General features: G+C 44.5%; 1 protein-coding gene across 7 annotated transcripts in view; it reads right to left on the bottom strand.

Moving 5' to 3' along the window:
* ABCA4 (ATP binding cassette subfamily A member 4) overlaps nucleotides 1-17595 on the bottom strand; it is a 132285-nt gene that overhangs the window by 91403 nt on the left and 23287 nt on the right. For 6 of the 7 annotated variants that reach the window (XM_025872229.2, XM_073896279.1, XM_073896282.1 and 3 more), the window contains 5 exons: nucleotides 6733-6822; nucleotides 3998-4238; nucleotides 2855-2994; nucleotides 2105-2221; nucleotides 1231-1428 (listed from right to left, as the gene is read on the bottom strand). In XM_025872229.2, the coding sequence (XP_025728014.2) occupies nucleotides 1231-1428; nucleotides 2105-2221; nucleotides 2855-2994; nucleotides 3998-4238; nucleotides 6733-6822 (786 nt within the window). Of the gene's footprint in view, nucleotides 1-1230; nucleotides 1429-2104; nucleotides 2222-2854; nucleotides 2995-3997; nucleotides 4239-6732; nucleotides 6823-16004; nucleotides 16219-17595 lie in introns of those variants that run through there. The other variant, XM_073896284.1, reaches the window with a different exon arrangement.

The raw sequence follows: 17595 nt of genomic DNA, 5'->3' as shown, positions 1-17595 counted from the left end.
TTAATCAACCATGCCTAAGTAATGAAGCCTCCATGAAAACTCCGAAGGATGGGGTTTGGAGAGCTCCCAGGTTGGTGAACATGCGGAGATTTGGGGAGAGTGGTGTGTCCAGACAGGACACAGAAGCTCCACACCCTTTTCTCATCCCTTGCCCTATGTATCTCTTCCATTTGGCTGCTCCTGAGTTATATCCTTTCAAAATAAACCAGTGATCTAATGCATAAAATGTTTCTGAGTCCTGTGAGGCACTCTAGCAAATTAATTGAATCCAAGAAGGGGTCATGGGAACCTGCCATCTAAACGTGTGGGCAGAAGTGGGGTGGTGTCTGAAGTGGTGGTGGGCACCAGTGTCATGGGACTGCGTCCTTAACCTAGGGGACCTGACGTTATCTCCAGGTAGCATCGACATTGAGTTGAACTGCAGGACACCCAGCTGGTGTTAAAGAATCTCTTGGTGGTGTTGGAAAAACCATCATGTGTTGGAACTGGTGCACAATTGTCCTCAGTGACCGGACATGAAAGAGGCAGCAGAGGGGTCAGAAGGGCAGGCTCTGAATTCAGGCACACCCAGATCTGGATGTGATCTGCTACACATAACAGCTATGGAATGGGATCTTACTTAACCTCTTTAAGACTCAGCTTCTGCATCTGTTAAAATAAGAATGATAACAGCACACCACTTAATGGAGGAGCTCTGGCAAGGATGAAATGAGTTATTGTGTAAGAAAGCACTGAGCACAGTCCTTGGCACGAAGAAACCCTCAATAAATAATAGCTGTTGTGTGGAAGGTAAGGAAGAAAGGTAACTAAGGATGACCCCCAAATCTCTGGCTTGATAATTTGGGGATCAGGGTAGGAAATGCCTCAGGAAGACAGGTTCTATGGGGGAGGAGAACACAAAACTATTTTGAGCTACATTGAGCATGATACGCCTATAGAAGCTGTGGGGTAGGAGTTTCCAGCAAACAGTGGGACCTGAGAACTTGCAGTTTCTGGCCAATTATGATCGAATCTATGGCACACAAGAGAGGGCGGAGGACAGACACAACTACTTCACAGGCTACAAGGGAGGAGGAGCAGCCCAGGAGGAGTGAGGGAGCCATGAGGAGGGTGGACATGGGAAAAGGGAACTGTTTTACGTGTGGATAAGCTATTGGGGAACAGGATCCACTTCTGTTTGGGAACTGTGAGAATTCCTGGGTCATCAGTGGGGAAAAGGAGATGCCTCACCTCCAGGTATCTGCTAGCTAGGCGCAGGGTGTGATCTGTGATGTTAAATACATCCCTCCAGTTGAAGTTGGTCACGTCATCGGCCTGGCTCTCTCGAGGACCCCTATCCAGGAAGTTCAGCACGGCTTCTGCAGTGATACCTTCCTCACCAAGCTGACTATTCAAAAAGCCTTTCACTGTTGGGTTCTCCAGGGTGTCCTTGGGAAGAAGCAATACAGTCACAGTATTTAGAAATTCCACAGGATCTCTGGTCTTATTTTCAGGCCATTTCCAGTTTTTAATGAAAAGGGATACACATTACGCCTCCCTAAAAATCTAGTGGGTTTTTTTCCTTGATAAGGCATGCCTATCTATATCCCATTTCCCCTGAATACACAGGTCTCTATAGAAGGAAAATGTGAATGTTGGGGGTTGGGAAGGAAGGACAGGGAAAATGGTAATATAGGAAGCTTTCTTTTTTTTTTTTTAATGTTTTTTTGTTGTTGTTCTCTTTTAATTATCCCTGCTATATAAGACTCTGATCTGGCTTTGCAAAGCTGGAAATGACAGCGGACAGACATACTCAACCACCTTTGCAGTTACAGAGCTGGCCGCTTGGGGAGATGTCCCTTTGAATCTGAGGCCCTCAAGTGAATTTAAAAAAGCAAGAAACTTCAGGAAGCCATTGATCAGTTTTTACATTTCTCCCAGAATTCAAGAAACACTTTCCACCCAAAGTCAGTGACTCCACTTGGGGACAGCTTCCAGAACTAGTGCCTGTGGCCCCTGCTTATTATATTTTGATCCAACTCCAGCAGATCAACCCTTTACTGAGAAAAGGAAATTTATGGAATTTTCTTGGCCTTTTCTCTCCCCCTCCCCCTGCCATCCGTACTCTGATTGTGGCCATCTGTGTGCTCTTGTCAAAGAAGTACCAGATCTGGGGGCCTACTTCTTCCCAGGCTTTGACCAACTTCCTAAGGCGCTCCAGCTCTTCAAAAGTTGAGTTGGCCTAAAACCAGACAGAGACAGAGACAAGAACAGGGAGGAAAAATGTGAGAGAACTTTTGATTGTACCTTCCCTGCTCCTGTCATAAACCTGCAGTGTTTAGGAAAGGCTTTTCAAGGAACTGTCTTTACTTCCTAGTCTACCGATATTTCCCAGAACAATCTGCTGTTTCCTAGCATCCACACTGCCAGAATCTAGTTTCTTAATATCTCAGAGACACATATAATACTGACGATGTCATTGTCCCAGAGCCTCATTAAAACTAGATTTGGACTCCCTGTAAGGAAATGCTCTTCTCCAATCCTGCCTTTGTCTCTTCCGGGGAGCCAGGATTCAGAGAACTGTGAGCCCTTCCATTAGGGAAAAAATTCGGGCGGTGGGAAAGAAAACCTCATCATAGGTTTTGTAGAGAAGGGAGGGCCCAGGCAGGGACACAGGCACAAAGCATTCCAATGATGACTGTGGATGGGGGAGTCTTTTGCTAGACTCCTCTAGGCAAAAAATAAACATAAGGCTCGCTACAAGGAGACTACGAGAGTTCAAGCAGGTGCGTGCTCCTGAGCTAGTACTCGCTCGCTCGCTCTCACTCTTCTGGGAGGTCCAAGGTAAAAAGGACAAGACCAGCTGGGACCTTACATTCTGCAGTATTCTGCGTGTTGCAGGAGAATCTGGAGTAAAGAGGATTTTTCCCATCAGCAAAGGCTTTGCTGCCCTCCAGGCTATTTTGGTGAGAGGGTTTGACTCCAGGCTCTGGATCAGTGCGTTACAAAAGGTCGCTGCCAGGAAAGAAGGGGCAGATTTTATAGAAACTCCCCGTTGCTCAGAGCTAAACATAGTCATTAGTGTGTTCAAATCACAGGTCTCATTCAACTCGATGCTGGAGGATTTGACAAATAACCTACATTAATAGGCTGTACCCCACCAATAACAAGCTCATCATTAGTAAGTAACAAAATGCCACAGTGCATCTCAATAAGGGCCTCATCAGAGAAACAAAGAATGGGGCTTGCCCTATGGTTTACTCTGCTTTAGAAGGAGGCTCAGAAGCCTGCCTGGGATTACTGCCATTCTCACATGAAAGAGACAAGAGGCCAAACAAGGCCTCCCCTTGGAATCTCAGCTTTAGCCTCCATAATTTCCCTTCACATAGCTACTTAATTTCTTTGTCATGTGGGCTATTTTAGGGCCCAACTAATTTTGGTGCGTGCCTTGCTGCCTCTTTTCAGTTTTTAACTCAAAGGTCACCCAGTTGCATTTCTTCCCCACCCCACCTTCCTTTACCCCACAGAAGCCTCCCCCTCCCAAAATAATAAAAGGTGGGAAAGATGGCTTGCCAGGGACTTGCCATTTGGAATGTAACTCAGCACTGCACACACAGATTTTCACTGCACTGTGTTTGTAAAAACATCCCGCATCCGTGTTTACTTGCCAGGGCACTTCTGACCTGAGATTTGCTTGCAACTCTGGATTGCCTCCCCATTTATCTTTCTTCCCTTCCTCTAGAACTTAACCCTAGTTCAATCAGATCAGTGGGAAATGTCCTCTCTGTTCCCTTTCCAAGTAGGTCTCAGTTCTTTCCGTGGCTCACATCCAGAATTCTTTATGAGCACTGCCCCTTTCCTACAAGGGGAAATGGACTTTCTGGGAGCAGAAGCCTCTCTGCCCGAGGCCCCTCAACAAGACCGACTTACCCCCAGGACTGGGTTTCCCTGGAAGTGTTAAACCATCAGCTTCACCAACATGAGATGCCATTTTATATACATGACTCAGAAAACTTACTTGTTCTTTTGTCGTAAGAATAGATAGGATCCTTCCTTGTGGAGTCAATCCCTAGGAAGGCCTTATAGTTATTGTCTTCATACCAGTTGAAGGAAAACACTCGAGAGCCTCCTCCCTCTGGGTAGCCACACAAGAGATCAGACAGGATGCTCATCAGCTGTGCGAAGGTCTCTGGACCGCCAGTCTGCATGAGAGGCCTGGTCACCCACAGCAAGTCTTGAACACTCGGTCGATGGATGAACTAGGGCAAGGCAAAGGCTTAGGTTATTTTAAGGCAGTTAGAATCATAATCACTGTGATTCCAGAGCTCCAAAGTAGGGGCAGACCTCCACATATGCTTTGACTTCCACATTTAAAAGGAAACATGCATATTCTCAGCAATTCTTAATCCAGCTGTGAAATAAAAACCTATGCATCTACTCAGAGCCTAAAAGGAAACTAGAACGAGCCTTAAGGATAAACAAAGAGTGAATCTCAAAGTATTTTAATATCACTTCTTCCTTCTAGTCCCCTTTATCTGAATTCCTTGGGAATGTGTCCTTGGACAAATGGAGGGAGTATTTCTTTGTAAGCCAGTTCTTGGGTCCTGTTATCCCATCAAGATGGGAATACTGGGGAAAAAATGGGAAATAAAATGATGGAGGAATGGCTCTGTCCTAGAAAAGCAAGATCACAGCAAATTTCTTTAGCTAAGTAACTTAGAATTTAGTTTCTGATATTTGGAAAAGTATCTTCTTATTAGCTTAATTTTACCAAATGTGAGTTCTTCCATCTCCCTGAAATGTGTGGTTTGTAGTTTCTGTGTATATGTGTGTGTCTGTGTATGTTAAGACCCAAGCAAATACAGGACAGATGAAGTCTTCATTCTTGGAAGAACACTTTATTTATTTTTATTTTTTTAAAAAGATTGTATTTATTTACTGGAGAGAGAGACAGAGATAGCAAGAGAGAGCAGCAGCAGGGAGGAGAGGGAGAAGCAGGCTCCCCGAGGTAGGGTTCAAACCGAGGACCCTGGGATCTTGACCTGAGCCAAAAGCAGGTGCTTAACCGACTGAGCCACCCAGGCACCCCTAGAAGAACACTTCAAATTCTGCACCAAACTAAGAAGAGGCTGGTGGTCTGCTCCTCTCCATATGAGTTTCCATGGCCCTAGCTGGACTCATCCTTTGGAGGCAGATCTGTAATGCTGAGAACTAAGTTGCAGGTTGCCAGAGTTGCCAGGGTCTCAGCACCCATATGTGATCTGGCTTTGCTTTAGGGGAATATGCAAAATAAAAACAGTGCTGCTTTTATTCCTCAAACACACTCATTATTAATTTTCAAAGGCACTCAGGAATTTTAAAAAGCCTTAGGATTCGGTCAGGTGAGACTGAAAACAGTTCCCCTACTTCAATAAGTGATGTTTACCTGTCATCCCTGTCTTTGTCCACATGCCAACACTTGCCCTCTGAAACTCGAGCACTGTGGAGGATCCACACTGTGAGTCATGCCTATAATCACAGTCTAGGCTTCAATAATAAACTTGGAATCTCAAATTGCTTCGACAACAGTAAGTCTCATGACAGTCTTGTAAGGGGTTATTATCATTATTATGTTGCTCATTTAAGCAAAGTACTTGGAGATGAAGGGGCTGTTCTGGGGTCAAATGGTCTAGTATCAGTTAATATAAACGGAGCCATCTGCTACAACCTAGTTCACAATGTTGACACTTGCTATCTAGACAGGCAAGAAACTTTCTGGAACTCCCACACAGACTGAGGAGTGTAGATATGATTTGGGGACTTTTTTCACATTCTCTATCATTTTCAGCCCCATTATACTGATAAGAATGTTTTAAATGCTCAAGAAGAAAAGAATGTTAAATAGAGACTCCCACTAGAGCAGGTGGCCATCAGTACAATGGGCTCTTCTCTAACTTTCCCTGCATAGCAGCACTCACGCTCTGCCCCGGGTTGAACTTAGTTTTATGAATACAGATCCACAATGCAATTTTCCAGGTTGGCTAAGCCTAAGTCAGCTGAGAATATTGGAGGGGAAAATGGGGAAAATTATGCTTCACCTTTTGCCTCCCTTTCATAATACACATCACACTTGAAGGTAATTGTTTATTTCACATTGCTCTTCCCCATTAGATTATATGTTTCAGTAGGGTGGTGACCATACCTGTCTCTTCATCATTACACCCCCAACACCTCTCATCTATTGAGTGGAGAATCAATTTCTACACAGGTAAAGGCTTGTCCAACCAGATGTTAACTGAAACATGCACATCTTTCACAAAACAACACAAAAATGTCAATTTTTTTTTGGCGTTGGAATGAGTCAATATATTTAAGACACTTTAAAATAATGTCTGTAAGCACTTTGGAAGTATATGCTATTGCTATTAGCAGTATAGATTTAGGTGGACTGTAAGAGCATAATAGGATGGACCACATCAATACTGGAAGGACTTAGATTCAGTGTAAGTCCACTGATAACCTGCCACACAAGACATGGCGGCATTTCTTCCTAGGTGTGAAATCAGAACGATGGTTCCCTACCTTTTGCCTCCAATCTAGAAGCACAGATAATTTAGGATCTGAACAGGTGCTTTGTAACTGCTAAATAGAAAGTTCAAATGCATATCTCCTTGAACAGGTCTGAGGTACAATTAAATTGTTTGATATAGTTAAGTGTGGTAAAATGGTAGAAAGATATAATAACATTATCATTAGTATCATTAGGCTGCTTACCTCTTGAATTCTTGGTGACATATCAGAAAGTATTCTTCCCCAGGATCTCAGATTGATACCTCGAGAACTGCGGTCTAGGAGTGTGGGAAGCTATAAGTGATAGGAAAAAAATATAAAATATATATGTGTGTATATACATACATGTATAAGTTATACATGTACACATGGGTGCTATCTATCTGATCTCCTCTTTGCTTGAAAAACATTTCCTCCCTTTTTTTTCCTGATCACAGGACCTCTTCTGCTAGATTACTTTAAAAAACGAACTTGTTTCGGGGCACCTGAGTGGCTCAGTCGTTAAGTGTCTGCCTTCGGCTCAGGTCATGATCCCAGGGTCCTGGGATCAAGCCCCGCATCGGGCTCCCTGCTCGGCAGGAGGCCTGCTTCTCCCTCTCCCCCTGCTTATGTTCCCTCTCTCGCTGTCTCTCTCTCTCTGTCAAATAAATAAATAAAATCTTAAAAAACAAACAAACTGGTTTTATCTAATTCAGAAAATCAAAGGCTCGTATTCCAAGTCTGATTCCAGGCTCAGCTCCTGCTGAGCTAGTCAATCACAAATAGTTTCAGTGACATTAAATATGCCAAAGTGATTCTGATTGCTGCTTTAGCAACACCAAACAAGCCTCCTGGAGGAAGGAAACCAACATAGCTGCTGGACTGTAAAGGAAGGCTGTGTGCTAAGGTGCCCATCTGAGCACCTTGGGCTCTGCGGACACGCTCAGGCTTCCTCACTGTTCACATCTCTGCTCCCTTTGAGGCTTTTCAGCTAGGTTGTGGCTCTTCCTCTGTTCAACACTACTTTCTTATGTGGAAGCTTTGGCTAGTTATATCATCTTTCTTTCAAAGCTGCTGCTGGCAGCTTTGAAGAGAAGTTTTCTTGCAGATTACCCAGTTGACAGCAGTGTTCTGGTGACCCCAGGCCCATGAGACAACACAAAACTATTCAAGCACCTTCCACCCACACAGGCAACGTGGAAGCCCACAAGTTTGCTGGCTGCAAACCTGAGCCCAATTGAACAACTTGTTTTCTGGAAACCAAGTTCAAGTCCTGAATGAATGACTTCATTCTTGATAGTTTCAAAACTGATTGACTCACGGATCCTGTGTCTTTTAGGAATGAATTCTAAGTTTTAAGATGGTGGTTTTCAAACTCAAGTGTGCATCTTGAGTATGTCTGCAGGGGCTCTGCATTTTTCACAAGATAGATGTGTAATTCTGACTCAAGGATCTGTGGACCACAAGCCACAAGCCTCAGCTTTTTATTTGCCAGGGTGGTTCTCCTAAATGATGGTGGGCTGACCAAGCTGCAGCCCAGCTGATAAGCAGGTGGAGTTAGGTTTTGAGCAGCCCCGCCTCCCATTTCTAGCAGTGGTCCTGCTCTCCCTTCTCGCTGCTCTAGGGGCAGGGGCCCTCACAGTCTCTCTGGCCCTGATACCAAAGAATGAATACAGGAACACTCATGGAACATCAGCATTTCTGGTTCATTTCCTAACTGTAAAACGAAAGGCTTTGTTACGAGGGCTTCAAAGAAGACAGGAGAACAATTTACCAGAGGAAGTAGCAGCAAAACCGCCCTTGTAACTACACCACTGAGAAGCATCTTCTCTCCTTAACCTTTACACTGAGCCTAGACATTGGTCTTGCCAGGACTTCTTTTCAAACTCCTTGAAAATAGTTTGAGGGAACGCTGGGCAAAGAACTTTAATTCCTGCTTTAATTCCATGAGAGGGTGGGGCTGAGAACAGTAGGTAGGGAGGAAGCCAGCAGGTAAAAATGTGTGCCAGTGGCAAATTATCACCAACTCTGGTGATTCACCTCCTGACTACTCCAATAAGATCTATTAGAGATGAAAGGAGATCTAAGAGATACACCAATAAAATGCCATGTGTGGACTCTATTTTGATCTGAACAAATCAGCTGTAACAATCAGAGGAAAGTGATTGGGTATTAGATAATATTAAGGAATTATTGTTAATTTTGTTGGGTGTGATGGTAGAATTGTGGTTTTGTTAAAACAAGTAAGTTTCCATGTGTTAGAGATACATAGGGAAGTATGTAAGGGTGAGAGAATATGCTGTCTGTGATTTGCTTTAAAAGATATCAGGGAAAAAAAGTGAGGAGCAGATTAAACAATAATGACCAAATGTTGAAAACAGCTGAAGCTGTGTGATGGATTCATGGGAGTTCATTACACTATTCTCTCTTTTATACTCATTTCTGTAATAGAAAGATTTAAAAATAAAAAGCCTTTTTGCTTGCAAGAATAAATAAATAGCTGAATGAATGAATACTAAATAAATACTCTCTCCTCTCTTTCTTCTCTTCCTCACTAGGACTGCCTTGCTCAAGCTCCCCTTGCCTCTCTCCCAGAACATCTTCATCAGAATAGCATTCTTGCTGGCCCCTTGTCTCTAGATGCCTCCATTCCAATGCACTCCCCACACTGTAGCCTGAGTTACCTAACAGATCAATCTAACCACGTCATCTCTCCTGCTCAAAGATCTTACATGGCTCCCTACTGCCTCTAGGAGAGAAGGTCAATACCAGCACTGGACACACATGGCTCCCCCTCTAACCTTCTCTCTTGCTTCTCTTCCATCAGGCTAGACTTCTTTCTACATTTCCTAATATATATGTCTATCTAATTTTGCTAATGGTGATAATGCCTGGCGAAAAAACTACATTTCCCAGCTTCCACTGTACATGGGATGGTCATGTGACAAAATCTTGACCAATAAGATATCAGGAGAAGTCACACAGTGGGGATTTTGGGGAAGACCTATTAAAGGAGGACCCTGGCCTGCCTGGAACACTGATGTGCTGGGGGAGGTAGAGAGACATCTTAGGATCACCAGATGACAAGCACATGCTAGGGATGAGTGACGGAAAAGAAGAGGAGCCTGGGTTCTTGCGAAAATTTGCAGAGCCTCCACACCACTCCCGAATGACCCACCACAGGACTCTCCTTTGGGAGGAATATGAAAGCCACTGTTTTTCAGCATTCTGTTGCAGCCAATTGTAGTTTCTAAATGACATAATTACACATCTGACAAATATGTAGACTGTCCGCTGTGTGCCACTGGCTAGGGGATATAGCAATGATCAAAACAAAGTCCTCCTTTTATGAAGTTTACCTTCAAGAATCTCACTGATGTATCTTCAGCTTTCCCTTCACTGTTATCACATATATGTGCTCAAGATCCTCCCATGTGAAAGAAAGAACTACTTCTGATGCCTTATTCCCCTGTAGCTATAGTCTAACTGCCTTCCTCCAACCTTTATTCCCACACTTCTTGAAAGAGCAGTCCATGTGCAGTGACTTCAATTTCTTTCTAACACTCCTGTCTTCCAACCTCACCACCCAACGAAGACACTTTAACATTCTAGTTAAACCCCCAGTTTCCTCCTAGTTTTTAAGTCTAATGGATACTTTTGGTTCTTGTCTTTTCAGACCTCTCTGCTTCTCTCAACACTTTGGATCATGTCCTTTTTACCCCTCGATGTCTGTGACACTGCTCTTGTCTGGTTTGCTCTGATCCTTCTCTGCTTTTCCCATGAGCTCCTCGGCTTCCACCTTCTCCTTCAGTGCTGAGGCTCCTAAGGGGCTCCGTGGCCTTGCTCCTCTCACTCTGCATATTCTCCCTGGATAGTCTCATTCTCTTTATCATTTAATCTGCTACCTTTTTGTTGGTGACTTCTAAATCTGTACCTCTAACCCCCAGCCATCTGTTGGAACTCTGCCCAGATCCAACTCATCCTAAACTGATCACATCACCTTTCCCAAACCACTTTCTGCTCCTGTGCACACTTCTTCAGCTGGTGGCACCACCTTCTCCCCTGTCACCAAAGCTAAAAGCCTGAAAGTCATCACTGATTCTTCCCCATCCCCATCCCATTGTCAAAATCCCTAGCCGGGAGACCTAGGAACTGGTACTGGGTCTGAGTGTGGGGCAGGATGAGCCCCCTCTTTGCAAAGAGGGTAGCCAAGGGGTATCTGGAAAACTGGAGGAAGCTGGAATCAGGACTGGAGTCCTGAGAGCTGTGCAGAGAAAAAATCACCAGGTCCTACATAATGGGAAGGGACCTAAGAGGGGCTAGAAACCCAGTGCATGGAAAATAAAGAACTATCACATTCATGTGTCCAGAGAGATTGGACATGAGTTAGTCAACAGCTCCACTTGCTTTTAATTACTTCCCCTTCTTTGTGAGTTTGTTGTCTGTGTTCCTCACATGGCTGTGGGCTGGAGATGATCTGTGGCTGTATTTTGCCTAAGTGGGCATCTTCTCTCCATCACCTTTCCTTTACTTCCATTGGTTCTAGGCACATTCTGGTCTTAAAACTCCATCCCTGCATCAAATTCAACACACTGAAAAGCACCTGTGTCTCTGTCATATCTATATGTATCTATATCCACATATCAATATAGATAGATTTCTATGTATTTTTAAGGGCTCCTAATTTTGCTTTTGACATTATTTGGCTTTGAGTAACTCATTTAATGAATGATCTGATTTCTCAGCAATCATTGCAAATACTTAGGAATGTTTGCAAAGTGGGAAAACCTGAACTATAAACTACTTTTTTGAATTTCAAATTTTATGAACGCGAACTTTAACAATAAAGTTGAATAATATTACCTTCCTTAAACATTCAATGTAATGCTTATTGATTTTGGTTTTAAAGATTTTCTTTGTATTTCAGAGCCATAATTTTTTAATTTTCAGGTCTCAAACATTCTTGTAGGCCTCTGCAAAGCAACTACACCCATTACTTTAGAGCCAAATAAATGAAAAGGCCAATTCACCCCATTCTACTTCATCCTCACCACCACCCCTACTGGCCAGAGTCAACTCATCTGAAACCATCTCAACTTCTCCAGAAAGCCTTCCTTCCCTCACTCCCTGCTCTTCCGGCCTTCCTTCCCCATGAGTTAGGTGCTCCTCCTAGCTGCTACTAGAATTCTCAGTGCATCCATTTATCACTTTTATATTGGTTTGCTATTATTTTTAATGTATCTGTCTCTCCACTATACTGGAAACTCAGTAAGCATAAAAATAGGCTTTATTTATTTTTTTATATCTTCAGGGCATGGTACCCAGTAGATGCTCAATAAATATTTTATATTAATTAATGAGTAAATTAACTAAAATCTAGCAGCAAAAGACAGAGCCCACTGAGGTTTTAGGTTTCATGAGGTATGTCTCTACAGATATGATGGTGACTTATAGGAAGGGAGTGGTCAGTTCCACCTGGGGAAGGGGAAGGTAACACTTGAGCTGATGTTTGAAAGAAGAAAAGGTGATGATCCTGAGGGTGAGGGCAGTGTTTGTGGATGGAAGGGGAGGGCCAGGAATTCCAGGTGGAGAGAGGAATGTGAAGAGAGAGTGACTAGAGAGAGCCAGATAAGAACAAGACCAGGAATTTGCGGGAGAGGGAATAGGAGAAACAACAGCTTGAGATGCATTTTTGGGTCTAGTTAACATTTTCTTTTTTGATCTTGTTAATAATTTAATGATATTCGTTATTCAAATGTTTACTGAGCTCTAGCTATGTGCTTGGTACCATAGTTGCAATTCTTTTCCTGGCTCTTTCCAGTGGTGATAGTAAATGATGAGGGTCTTGGATTCACATCTCTGTTACCACTTATATCTCAAAACAGTGCCTGGCCCCCCTAGGGAGCCCTCCATACATATCTGGCCACCAACTATCTGACTGATGTTGCCATAAATTATAAAATAACTTTCCCAGGGCTCTCCTCTTCCTTTGCTTCCCTCCCCCATTATCTATTCAAATTCACACAGATTGCTCCTGCCAAAAGAACCGGAAGAGACTATAAGTTTATTTGAATGGAAATGTAAAAACATTTCTGGAAAAAAAGGTCATAGACGAAAATGGCAAGTATCATCTCTCTCTCTCTCACCACACACACACACATACCAGTACTTCCTATGCCAACAAATTCTCTTGATTTCCCAAATAAACAAGTAACCCTTCCATGTCACAACTGGGCTCAGCACTGTCAACCCAATTTCAAGGTCTGATTAGGCCTCCGAAGAAAGACTGGATATATAAATAGGGCTATGGAAAGGGTATGTCTCTATCATTTCCCATCAGCTATGGTTGGTCTTTGGGGGTGGGGGGATCCCTGGGCCTGGGCCTTGATCTATACTCAAAGAAATGGACAGAAGGCCGTAGCTGGCAGTCAAGAAGATTCTGACTATACTAGGTCTCTGTTTGGGTTCTCAAGGGACAAGAAATATGTCTGTCCTATGGAACTATGTAATATTTTTTTCTTAGGGCAGAATAAAGCATATTAGCTACTAAAAAATCTTGTTTGAGCAATATTTGCTGATGCTTTAGACCCAATAGATTAATCAGACAGGTGCCACTCTGTCAGCACACAAAATAATGTTTTGTGAGTTGAAATTTTTGTGTTTTACTTTCTCTGATTCGAGAAGACCATCTAGAAAACAGTATTATTTCTAAGCTGAGGATCTATCTAACACAAGGGTACATAGGTAGTCTCTGCTTAAAAGTGTGTTTACATGGATGACATGGCTTTTGGGAGCTGGTGGAAGGATGACCTGCTGTCTTAAAAGCATCCAGACTGAGGTGAACAGCAGACGAAGCAGTGGACAGACAGTACAGGCTTGCTGTGTTCAGTCCTGGTATGCTGTTACAGGAAATCCAGATTTATCCAGGAGGGAAGTTGTTGCTAGGCAACTGGGAGAATGTGGATTTGAAGTATGTTTGTTGTAACCTGACAGTTGTTAAGCATCAGATGAAAAGAGAGGAAGCCGGCTTCAGTGGTGAGGGGGCAACCAGGAGGGGACACGCTGAGTACCAGGAAATGCGTCATGAGGGGAGAATTCAGACTAAATCACTTGGGGTTGGGGGAAATGCCAAACTGTCTCTACCAGGAGAGGTCACAGAGACGTGCTGTCTCCCAGGACTGAAGGGGACAGAGCGTCGGGATGAGAGGGTGGGCTCTGGAGTATGTGAACAGACAAGTGATGGGACTTTCTTTGGCTCAAAAGAAACTAGGCCTTTTTTTTCTCTGCTGTGACTTCAGTCCTGATATTTGTGGTTGATGAAAGCAGAACAGAGTTTGGAATCTAGGGGCAGTCAAAAGGTCAATGCATGAGACAGACCTCTTGCTAGTCTGAGGGGTCTGAGAAAGAAGAACATCCCACCTAAGTGTTTGAGAAGAACATTTCCAGGAGTGTAGCAATGACAAGGGAACAATGGGGCCTTGGCAAAGTGGCTGCATTCTTGCTTTGGTAAGAGCAAAAATGCTTTTTGTTTCCAAGTGCTTTTCCATCTCTTCTCTAACGTGAATTTCTGCGATCATCTTCTGAGACAGGTAGCATAGATCTTGTTAACTTGATTTTACAGATGGGGAGTGTAGGAAGTGTAGCAAGTAAGCAAGGGTCACTTAAATGACAGCAAGTTAGGGGCCAACCCAGAGCCAGAACCCAGGGGCCTGACCACCAGATCTCTGTGGGCTCCAGTGGCTGTCCAGCCTCTGGTCCTCTCCCCATTGGGTCCCATGCTCACGGGGAGAAGCTGATTACTTCCTAAGTAGAGTTAAGGAAGAATCTGTGGCTATACTGAGTGAGACACTTTAGGAAAGGGCATATATTAATGGTAGGTGGAAAAGAAATTTTAATGCAAAAGTTCTTAACCAGGGCCTGGCTTCAGAGGCTCCATGAGCCCCTACCCCTTGTGTGTTTGCGTGAACTTATATTTCTCTAGAGAAAAGGTTTAGAGCTGTTATCAGATTCTCAAAGGTAGTCCTAATTCATAAAAAGGTTAAGAACTACTGTTATGACAACCTATCAGAGGCCAAAATCCTTCTCAAAACCAGTTTACTCTGGAGAGAACCTGATCCCTAATACACTGGTTCTCAATCTGTATCAGCTAAATAAAGGCCTGGACCCAGGATCCATTACCGAAACAGCAGGCTTCACAGGGATCTTCTTGTGTCTGAAGTGATCGTAATTTTGACTTCTCAGTATTTTTGCTTTTTAATTTCATAAAAATAACATCTAATCTATCATGAAAATAAGCTTTGGCCTCCTGTTTGTCTGGAGCCCACAAGAAATGAAAGCAGGCCAATGACAATCATGGCCACAGGCCTAAGGCACATTTAATGTACATTAATGTTTCTCTTTCCTTTTTATTTCTTCTTTACTGAAATTCATTCACCCAGGGGAGATTTTGATTGTAACAGACACATAGTTTTATAGATGTAAGCTGAATAGATACTAATGCTGTAAATCAAATATACTTGCTGTGGGCTTCATAATTTTCAAAAAAAACCCCAAAAACCTATCTTCTGACTTAATTTTATTTTCACCCAACAGTCCTGCTGCCCCCCCATCCCCCATCTCATAGTGCTGGCACTGGGTATCACACCTTTCCCTCCTTCCCTCTCAAAACCCTCACACAGAAGTGGGAGAAAGATGACAGTCCAAAGATTCAGAATGAGAAGGGAGAGGAAATCATGAGGTTATAAGTCACTAATGGGACCTCATTATAAATTCCTGGAGATGTGGGGGCTTCTCCAGAGAATTGTGACACGGCAGTATTATCCAAAAATTGAAACATATAAGTTGAATTTCACAAACTGTAATGAAAGATCCCAGTGAAGAGAAACCATGGCCAGCTTACACTGGGCAGCAAGCGGTCCACCCACATTTATTCCCAAGGATTCAGCAATTTAGGGAGCAGAGCCAAGAACAAAGCAGGAGACTGAAAGGCACATGTAGCCAGGGCCCCCAAGACTGAGTCCTTCGACCCCTCCCAAATCAATATTCAGTCACCCCACAGTCAAAGGGACATGGGGGAAATGAAGTCAGAAAAGTAAAAACTGCGACAGAACAGTGGTTGAGGGCAAGTAAAGAAAACGGAATCACGCCACACTGGAAGCGATCGCAAAGGGGAAAACCGGGGGCCAAAATGCCGGGGAGGCCAAATTTCCTCTATCAACATCCACTGAGAAGGGGGAAGGGAGTGAAATTCAGATTTCCCAGCAGTGTGGCAGGTCTTGGCACAGCCTCCGTTCCCCTGCCGAACTTCCACAAATAAACATTCTGAGCAGAAGGGACAGATTTGCTTCTCAGCAAGATTTCAAAGCTGTGCACCAGAGTCAGAGAGAAAACAGGAAGGACCGTAGAGGGGGGAGGAGGAGGAGGAGGAGGAGGGGCATTCATGCCTTGGGCCAAATCAGATGGGAAACGTCCCAACCCCTCACCCGAAACTGACATACCATTTTTTACGAGGTGTGAAATGTTTCAGGTAGTGTTGGCCGGCATGATACATGATACCGATACCGTGGGCCCCGGGCTGAGCTGCTGGTTTTCCAGCTGGGGGCGTCAAGTCCGAGAGGACCACAGGTGAAGGCAAGCTCTTTCAATCTCGCTCAGCCAAGCTGAAACCAAGAGTGCTTAAAGTTCCTCAGAGAAATATCCAGCCACCTGACCGCCCACCTAGGGCCCTGGCATCCTGTGCGCATGCGCAGGCGCGTCTGCGTGTCTGCGCGCACGCTCCAGCAGGCACGTGCCCTGGGTGTGCGTGGGTGTACGTATGGGGACGGGTGGGGTGGAGTGAGGCCATGATGACTATGTTGGGATTATTTGAGGATGAGAACACTGGCTTCTGATCTCTGAGGGACCGAGGGAAAACACAGCTGGCCCCAGTTGGTGCTAACCACCAAACCCTCCTCTCGGATCCCCTCAGCTCCGAGGGCCGTGTCTACTCCCACGCACCCACGCCCCCCTCCTTCCACAGCAGGCGCCGGGGCCATCACCCCAGCTTACTGACGTTGCCCCTCCTTCTTTGTTAATGAGCACTGCCTTGGCATTTAATAAAACCTTATTTGCACACTGGGGTACATGCGTATGAGAAACAGCCCAGGAGAAGAGAAGGCACAGCATTCCCCGGTGCTGGGGCTAAGCGTGGCTGCCTGCCAACCAGCTGCAATAACAGCCTAGTTCCAGAGAGGCCCCCACCCCTGGCCTTGGAGCAGCCGCTGCTTCCCCGATGCCCCTCTCAGAGGGTCTGAGGGTCTTCCCTGAGCCTTGCTGTGCTGCTTCAGGGCTGTCGTTCTGAAAATACGGATAAGATGGGTACAGGAGCAATGAAAGCAAAAATCCTGTCTTCGTGCCTGTAGTTTCTTTTGGGTTTCCTTATTAGTAATTAAAAAAAAAAAATTTTTTTTTTTAAAGTTCAGCCACTCTGTCCGTTTGTCAGATGAAGAAGTTCATGTCAAGAGCACCAGACAGGATGTCCGTCTTCTTTGCTTGCACTCCATGTGTCCTGTCTTGGGCTGGTCTTTCCCCACAAAGATGAACAGGAGCAAGAAAGGGCAGGTAGGGGTAATCCTGGGGACCCACCTCCTGCTGGTTTTTTTCCTCCAGGCCCTCTCTGGGGCTACACTGTCTTTGTTAAGAGAATGGCAGGGAGGATGAGTCCACAGCTCCCCTGTCTTATGGGTGATCGAATGAAAGTGCTTTGAAGCCTTAGTGGCATTTGGGGTGTTATTATTATTATGCTTGGTCTACAGAAACTGAGGCTGTAAATCAAACTCCTATGTTCTAGGTCAGTGATTCTCAACCTGGGAACCCAACTCTTATGTTCTAGGTCAGTGCTTCCAACCCAGCTGGACATTGGAATGATCTGGGAAGCTTTTAAAAACACTGAAGGCCCACGGAATCAAAATCTCTGGGGGTGGGGGCCAGGCACTGGTAGTTTTTAAAAGCTCTCTAATGGTTCAATGTGTAGCCAGGCTGGGAACCACTGCTCCAGCGCCCAAATGTTGTTGGTGTTGTTGGGTGTTTCTAACACCAACTGCTGTGACA

Source organism: Callorhinus ursinus, unplaced genomic scaffold, assembly GCF_003265705.2.
Source record: "Callorhinus ursinus isolate GAN/ISIS: 27379988/994484 unplaced genomic scaffold, GSC_fseal_2.0 scaffold9, whole genome shotgun sequence".
NCBI classification, from domain to species: domain Eukaryota; kingdom Metazoa; phylum Chordata; class Mammalia; order Carnivora; family Otariidae; genus Callorhinus; species Callorhinus ursinus.
The sequence above is the reverse complement of the archived record's forward strand: the minus strand, read 5'-3'. Positions and strand labels throughout refer to the sequence as shown.